This window comes from Telopea speciosissima, chromosome 11 (assembly GCF_018873765.1).
Source record: "Telopea speciosissima isolate NSW1024214 ecotype Mountain lineage chromosome 11, Tspe_v1, whole genome shotgun sequence".
Taxonomy (NCBI): Eukaryota; Viridiplantae; Streptophyta; class Magnoliopsida; order Proteales; family Proteaceae; genus Telopea; species Telopea speciosissima.
Genome location: NC_057926.1, coordinates 2,408,614 through 2,417,184, shown reverse-complemented (window position 1 = coordinate 2,417,184; position 8,571 = coordinate 2,408,614). Strand labels below are relative to the sequence as shown.

Below are 8,571 nucleotides of genomic sequence, written 5' to 3'. Positions count from 1 at the left end.
TCGGATTCACAAAACCAAACTAAACCGATCGATTAACACCCATTAGTGAATTCTATGATTTTAGATCTCGTAAAGAAGTCCTTGGATTCCATTAGATTCAATTATTTCATCAAAATTCAAAAGAAAATCTCTTTGCATGTGTACTACACGAGTCCCTAGATGGGTCCATGTCCGTCCATGATTGCGTTTACCGCTCCAAACCAAGGCGCTCCATTTTGAAAACGGTTCAAATTCAACCGTCCAGGAGACAAAGGCGAGAATTTTTCGGCCCAAAAAAATAAATAAATAAATAAAAATCGAACTAGAGCTGCACCGACCCGACCCAGATCCTCCGCTCCAGTCCACACCCTTTGCCTTATCAGTCACTCTCTCTCACACCCTTTCCAAATAATATATTAATCCCTCATCTCTCTCTCTCTCTTTCTCCCTCGAGTCTCGCCCTCTCTGAAGTGAAGTCTCAACTCTCAACAAACATTTGACATCTCTCCTCAAATCACTCCCAAATCCCAACCCTTCTCGCATTTGTTCTCTTTCACACTTGGGTGTTCTATTCTTCCAGCTTGCACTCTTCTCACAGACTTACCATTATCATTATTTTTCTCATTGAAAGCATTCTTGAATGTTAATCTTCGTGGTGGGTTTCTCTGACGACATGACAGTTTTCAGTACTGTATTCATGGAGGTAAGATTCTTTCTCTTTTTATTTATTATTTTCTTTCTTAATTTCTCCCTGTGAGGCTCTTCTGGATTTTCTCCCTGCTTCAGTGGTCTTGTAGATAATGGAGGTTTTTATGGCTAAAATGCAGTTTTGAAGACGACGAAGAGCGAATCTTGTGCAGAGGAATCGGATTCATTAAAGGTTAAATATCACTGTCTTTAGCTTATTCTTCTTGGGGTTTCTTCTGCATTCAAGCTTGCCTCCATGATCAGATCATGGGTTTGCAGAACTATATTGGAGAATCCATTTTTTTTTTTACTTCCTCGTTAAATTCGAACACGATCGAGCTTACCGCTCAGAATATAGCTTCCGTATTCATTTCGTTTAATCATGACTAGTAGCAATCGCTCTCTCTCTTGATGGGCCTCTTAATCTTTAGGACAAATTAAATTTTCGCTATCTTTTGTAACTTATTATTAAAGTCTGAGCTCTAGGGTGAAATCTGCTTGTCTACTCCCATCTCTTTGTCCTCTTCATTGAAGCTCTGGTAATCTGCTTTGGTAAGTTCGCTTAAAGTTGTAACTGCCCTTTTGTCATGAACTCTCTCTCTCATCCTTTTCCTGAAAAGCTGATGGCTAATGCCCCAATGGGGAACCTCGAAACAAAAAACACCCTCTTTTAGCCCCTACTTTTACCAAGTTTCAACTTTCAAAAAGCTTCAGATTTAGGGCATTTTATGCACTTCGCCCTTTCAGGGATTTGGAAGAACTTTTCAAATTCCCCTTAAAACCCAATATATTACTCACTCAGTTGACTCAGTTCACTGCTTGTATTAGTCCGAGCTAGAGGCTTCACCGAAGACACTTCGAATTCAGAATCCGATTTTGATCTTATTTTATTATCTAAAAAGCCCTAGTTGTTGTGTGCAGGACCAGGGCGTGTGAGCTTGGGCTTCCCTCAGTATCTCGAGTTTTCGACTCTACTAATTTTCAGAAAAGTTTCAAAAGACCCTGAGTTATGAGGAGACTGGTTTGCTGTAGACGGCACAAGGAGCTCAGCTTCGACTTTGATGAGCAAGACAGTAAGCTCTCTCTTTCTCTATGCCTCCGTCACAAAGATCATGTGTATATGGGGATTAGATAATAACCATTGGATCCCATGGAGATTGGTTTGATTATAGATAGATTGGTCACACCGAAGTTGTGGGTGCTGTGTTGAAGCTACCCTCTGGTGTGGTAGGGCCCATACATTGAATGGGTTGGGGCCCACATTTCAGTTATATTAGAGGTGGAAAGAGAACCACCAGACACCAAACCCACGTTTGGACCACTGGATAAATCTTCCATGTGGCCTTCCTTCTTTTTTAATATTTTCTACTGTGGGTTATACACCTTAGAACAATAATAATGGCTTTTGTTCTCATTAGCAGGGTTTGGTCTTGAGTATTTGACCATTAGTTCCATATATTATTTTGATGTGATTAAGAAAAACCCTGATTAGTTTTATCTTCTATATTAGTATGATAGATCCACCATTGGGAGATATGTTGATCTCTCACCCTAGATTTTGATCTGACCAGACTAGGGTTTCTTTGTAAAGGGAAAATGAAATATCATATTTTTTTTGGGGTGGAAAGTAGACTTATTTATTAAAGCGGGTCTAACGTAAGGAGCGGAAAGTGGCCAAATTGTTTAACACGAAATATCATCAGAATATTAGGGACCCACACTGGATAGATTTATGACGCGGAATTCTCAAGGTTCTAATTAAATCCACGCCTCAGTAGTCTGTCTGTAGACTGTAGTGGTGTCACACTGTATAAGTGAGGGAGACAGAGGAAGTCATTTTCAGGGAAGGGAATGCCATTGGTGTGAAAAAGTAGGTATGGTTTATACGTTGGTTGGGCCCAACTTAGAGATTCCCTTTTTATCTCTCTCTCTCTCATTTTCTTTCTTTCTTGATCTTTGCTAGTATAGACTTATGTGCAAAAGAATGAGGATAAAAACAAAATGAGGAACCATTGTGGGTCAGTGGTTGGATGTGTCGTCAGCCATGTGAGGTTTCACATCAAAGATTGATTTCATGAACAGTGACAAAATTTGACTGAGTGTCACCTAGCTTTCCTTTGCTCTCATAGTTGGTTCCACGTTTGTGCAACTGTGAAAGCCACATGTTATCTTAGTTGGGACTCGAGTATAATTAGCTATCATCCGCAACCAAAGTTTGACTTCATGTGTATTTTGTCCCTCGGAATGGCAGTTGGTCTTTGATTCTTTGTTGTCAGTGGATCCAAAGTCCGGTTGGTCCAAAAAAAAGTCCGGTTGATCCGATGCAGATGACATGGGTGGGCCTTGGTTGATTTGTTATCCTCAACGGGCTGAAATTGGATTCATTGGGTCCTATGATGTTGACGTGGACAATCGGACCTTTCGGATAAGGAGTTGTCTGGGTCCAGCATTTTCTATCTTATCAATTAATAAGCATGGTTTGAAATATCTAAATTTCGAGAAACATTTTGGTTTCAATCAAAATCAAAACAAAATAACTATAGTAATTGCAATGTAGGAATGGACTGCAATTTGCGGAATGGACTGAAATTTCTCTTTAATATATGGGGTTGAAATCCTAAATTTCAGATCTTGTTAGCAAATACATTTTGGGTCCAAGAATTTATACACAGAACAATGCAGAACTTGTTGCTGGTCTGCTATAAACAGAGAACAAGCATTGGGTATTTGGTGTTAAGATTAGATGAAGTTCACAGTTTTTTACTGTCGCATGGTTTAGTTTGAACTCATTTCAGATTCCTAATTTGATGGGATGGCCTATGTTGGATTTAGGAAGCAGAACCAGGCCTTAGGCAGAGTCCCAGTGAATTAACTTGGCCTAAAACTGCAGCCAGCCCATTTATACATTGGGTTCAAGATAGATCTGAAGGGAGCGAAGTCTGCCAGTTGGTATCCAGAATCCTAACCATCGAGCCCTTTATAACTGCCTCATAGCTGTTTGTTTATGGCCCAAATTTAGTGGACATAAATGTCTACATTTTCTTCTAACCTTGGATAAAGCTTTAGACCAATCCGATGTATCCATAGGAACAGTTGAACAACCTAGGGCAAAACCCTAGGCATAGTAGATCATACAGTTGAGATAGGTCACCAAATTTGACAGGTGGAATATTCATAGTATCTTCCATCCTTCCAACTATCAACTTATCAAATCATCAGTTAATGTGGCAGAAAAATACAGGTTATACAGGGCCTGTTGGTAAGGCTTTCAACTACAGGCTTAGTGGAAAATTTTCCTCTTAAACTGAAACTGCAGTGCTGGTTTGCATGGTAACAATTTGTCATCCATTAGGAACAGCAGTGAACTCCTATGGTTTTTATATAGAATTGCTACCTTCTCTTGCAATCCATTTCAAAGTTATTGGATTTCAAATTAATCCATCAGCATGTATGAGTCTGAGTTTGTGACATGTACATTTTCCAAATTGTGTTTTTAAGTTTTAACATGACTATAGTATGTGAATTTCTTCAAGTGCGTTAATTTTATTGGCTGTGGTTGCTAACTTAGAATTGTCAAGAACAAAATGTTTTGATTCTGTCATTTTAGGTACCGTTAGCTTTAATTACAGTACCATCTTTGTTTAGTTTTCCACTGAAATATTCAGTAGTTCTTTTGGTGTTTAATGCTTCACACTGAATAATGTTCAAATGGAATCTTTCAGGGATAGTAACATATAATGGCCTTGAGACTTGCATTCTCAATAGCTGTACTTATGACAATGAAAGTGGCACCAGTAGAGGAGATGGTTGCCCAACCGACTCATTAGATGAAGATGCCTCTAGCTGTTCTTCTAGCAAAGATGCCTTCGGATCATTTTCCTCTCAATGGCTGGTAAACAAGCCCAATGAGCATGATCCAAATGAATGGGAGGAGGTCTCAAGCAGCCCACAACATATCTGTGCAAAAGAGAAACCAGCTTACTCCATCCAATTTTCAGATGTGGAGGCCATGAAAGAAAGATTTGCCAAGTTGTTGTTGGGTGAAGATGTCACAGGAGGGCGAAAGGGCCTCAGCACTGCATTAGCATTGTCAAATGCAATGACAAATCTTGCAGGTATTACAAACATTCATTTTCATTTGAAATAACAATTTCTAGTAAATTGTTCTTTTTATGAGCTATTTTGATATTATTACGTAATAGCTTATTCTGTCTACTACCTTCTAGATATTCCATTTGGGTATCTGTGAAGATTATACTGTCCCACTGCTGTTTGAAATGGTGAGTGACAAATAATGAATGTTCAGTTATATATGAATTATGGAGTCCCACGAGAAAATTGTAACAATGAACCTGATGTCTCCTATAGAAACAAGCAATCCATGATTGGACTGACGCCTACATTAAATAGGTCAACAAAGAACTCATTGACATTGGCATTATGGGCTAATGTTTCCTTCATGGTCTGTGATCTTCCACCTGATAGCTTTTTTGGTGTTCAAATTTGGTAGATATGGTCTCCACATCACAATCTGGTAAGTTTCAGGACAGGTGCATATCCCCAAAGTGGCAACCTTAGACTTCATGGTTGGAATGTTGATTTTGGCATTTTTGGTTTCACAACCGAAAATTCAGCTAAGGAAGTTCACATGCTGTCGCCTGTAGGCCATATTTTGAGATGGGACTGTGAACTTGACATGTGGCTAATCCATTAGGCATATCTAACCATCAACTGCCAGTTTGACCTGATCAGGTTCCTCTCCTCTGGTGACCTTTGGAGGAAGGTTCTTTTTCACGGTCGGAAAGTGGATTTTGGGATCTCATTGGTTTAAGAGCCGAAAATTCAACAGAGAAAGTTTATACATTGTGGGCCTTATTTTTGAGATGGGACTGTGAAATTGACATGTGGCTAATCCATTAGGTATTATCTACCCATCAACTGCCAGTTTGACCAGATGAGTTTCCTAAAGTGAATTGTGAAGTGAGGAATGTTGTTTTTCAGGGCCATAGAGAACATTTTGCCACAAACATCCAACACATTTCTTTCAATTTTGTGCCTCATCACTTCCTTGTAGCTTACTGATGAAATGCTAAATATGGCATCACAGCATCGATATTTGGGGAGCTGTGGAAATTAGAGCCACTGCCAGAAGAAAGGAAGGGCAGATGGAGAAGAGAATTGGATTGGTTGCTCTCCCCCACTCATTACATGGTTGAACTGGTTCCTGCAAAGCAAAATGGTGGTACCTTGGAGGTACTTTTTCTGGAAGGTTAGAAACCTTTACATTTATGCTTATAGAATATAGCGTTGTTTAATTTGGTTCTTCAGTGCAGATTATGATCCCAAAAGCTCGTCCTGACATCCACATGAATCTTCCTGCACTTCAAAAGCTCGACTCCATGCTCATTGTAGGTGTTTTCCTTCAATCACATAAATTGAAGAAACTATGAAGTTCATTGATCTAATTTTCCAAATTCAAGTATTCAAACGACCCCATTTTACTCTGATTGTGCAGGAATTACTAGATGCAATGGTGAACACAGAATTCTGGTATGCTGAAGGAGGTAGTAGAGCAGAAGGAAGGAGTAGAAGTGAGAGGCAGAGTAAGAAATGGTGGCTCCCATCTCCCTGCGTTCCAATGGCTGGGCTGTCAGTTACTGGAAGGAAGAAATTGATATATCAGGGGAAGGTGGTGGAACAAGTCTTCAAGGCCACAAAATCAATTAATGAAAATGTTTTGCTTGAAATGCCTGTTCCAACTGCCATCAAAGATGCACTTCCTAAGGCAAGAACACTTTCTCAATCACAAAGTCTTTATCTTCAAAAGATATGCAGAACTTCACTTTGTAGTTTGTTGGTTATGACTACAAATTTATTAGTAATGGACTTCTGTGCAACAATTTTATACATGTTTCTTTTTTCTACCTCATATTCCCACATACTGGCAGATTTTTTTTCCTTTTGGATGCAATACTCGGACAAACCGAATTGGGGAAAGCTTAACAATGAGCAGCTCTGTCCCTGTGGAATTACACTTGCAACGATAACCATATTATGGTTAAGCAAAATTCCCCCCCTGAACTAGCTGTCTATGTTGGATTGGTGGATATCTGAACTATTGAGGATCTGACAGAACTCAGCTGTGTCTTAAACTTCTGAGTTCCCAAAAGATCAGATTACTTGCTATGTGTACATGATGGATAGTTTTGGCGAACTCTAATCACCATTAACCTTTGCTTTTGTTAATCACATTTCCCTTATCTCCTCTCTTTTCTTTTGGATTGCAGTCTGGCAGGGCAAGCCTTGGTGAAGAACTTTATAGGATCTTGACTGCAGAGTTGAGCTCTGTTGAGGAAACGTTTGATTCTCTCAATTTGAAAAGTGAACATACCGTCCTTGAGACTGTGAACAGGTTGGAGACTGCCATGTTTGCCTGGAAACAGAAAATTTCTGATCACGTGAGTAATAAATCTCCAGTTCGAAATTCGTGGTCTTTTGTGAGGGATCCCATCTCTGAGGTAGATAAGATAGAGGACCTGATGGAGAGAGCCGAAGCCCTTCTGCAGCTTCTTAAGATCAAATTTCCAAACCTTCCTCAAACCTTTCTTGATGTTACCAAGGTCCAGTACAACAAGGTTAGTATTTTTAAAGTTTTAGCTCTAAAATAGACTTAAGTTGTAACTCTTAACTAGATTTATTATTGCACTAGTGTTTCATGTTGCTAAGGGCTTTGAAACTAGCTAGTAACCTGGTCTGCTACAATTCTTTTCATCTGAACAATTTCATCCACATAGTGTGTCTTGCATTCATGCTCATGCCATCTCGAATGATGAATCTGAGCTGCTGCTAGTAAATTAGGCCCTTGTGGACTGTAATGACCCAATCAATCACCTCAATGATTTCTGACTTAAATTGTTCATTAACTGATAGTCACAAAATTAGAACTGTCATTTTCCCTTCCAGTTTTTTTTTTTTTTTTGGGTCTCAATTACTACTATATTTCCACTATTGTGACCTCTCTCTCTCTCTCTCTCTCTCGTAAAAATCCACTGTTGTAAACAATTTAATACAATGGATGTTTGGGACTAATAGGATTGCTGTTGTATGCAACTCATTACTGAACTCTCAACTGAAAACCAGCCCATTTTGAGTCCAACCCAAATATCATTCTTGTTTTATGATTTCCTGTGATTTGTTAGTTTCTCATTATTGTCGTCGTATTTCCATTTAGTTCCATTTTTTTAGGAGTTTGAATAGGTGGTTGACATTGGTTTATCATCATATTTCTTAGATATTGTCTGTAGTAAAGTATCCCAAAGATCTTGGTTGCTCATTGTACTTTGATATATGTATAACGAAAACAGCTTATAGCAACTATACTACATGATTTTCATCACCTTTGTGTCATGCATCCTTTGGTTTAATGGGCTAATATTGCAGCATATCTAATTCGAGTTGGTTGCACTCTCAATTACTGTAGGATATCGGGCATTCGATTCTGGAAGCTTATTCAAGAGTTTTGGGAAACTTGGCATTTAGCATCCTCTCTAGGATCAAAGATATATTGCAGGAAGATCTCTTGAGCAATCCAAACTCTCCGGTGACATGCTGCTTTCCTGGAATGAATCTCAGTGGAAACTATGATACTCTTAGTGCACGGGATTCAGTACGTCACTCGCTTATTGATCAGATGAACAGGGTGGACGGACAATTTCGTGATATCAGTGGAAGTAAGGTTCATGATGCGGAATTTTCCGATCATAAATTCAAAACAAATTCACTGACTGCTAACCCCAGTAGAAGCCGAGTTTGGTGCATTGGTAGAGAATCATGTCGCAGTTTGTCTGCACCGAATTCCCCATGATAGTGAAGGAGGTTATCAAAAAATCCTCCTTTGTTTTTTTT

The 8,571-nt window shown here is 39.1% G+C and overlaps 1 protein-coding gene and 2 long non-coding RNA genes across 3 annotated transcripts; 2 read left to right on the top strand and 1 right to left on the bottom strand.

Moving 5' to 3' along the window:
- The first annotated feature begins 458 nt into the window (after window positions 1–458).
- LOC122646083 lies at window positions 459–942 on the top strand. Its single transcript, XR_006330558.1, has 2 exons — window positions 459–682; window positions 807–942. It is a non-coding gene; the product is annotated as an uncharacterized LOC122646083 (long non-coding RNA).
- A 412-nt stretch (window positions 943–1,354) lies between these two features.
- Window positions 1,355–1,636, bottom strand: LOC122646084. The gene is made up of 2 exons (XR_006330559.1): window positions 1,521–1,636; window positions 1,355–1,459 (listed from the first exon to the last, which is right to left on the bottom strand). It is a non-coding gene; the product is annotated as an uncharacterized LOC122646084 (long non-coding RNA).
- LOC122646082 (rop guanine nucleotide exchange factor 14) lies at window positions 1,582–8,569 on the top strand. Its single transcript, XM_043839558.1, has 7 exons — window positions 1,582–1,739; window positions 4,389–4,781; window positions 5,774–5,919; window positions 6,000–6,074; window positions 6,182–6,451; window positions 6,954–7,301; window positions 8,147–8,569. The coding sequence occupies exons 1-7, from the start codon at window positions 1,676–1,678 to the stop codon at window positions 8,528–8,530; spliced, it is 1,680 nt and encodes a 559-aa protein (XP_043695493.1). The 5' UTR covers window positions 1,582–1,675; the 3' UTR covers window positions 8,531–8,569.
- Window positions 8,570–8,571: the final 2 nt, after the last annotated feature.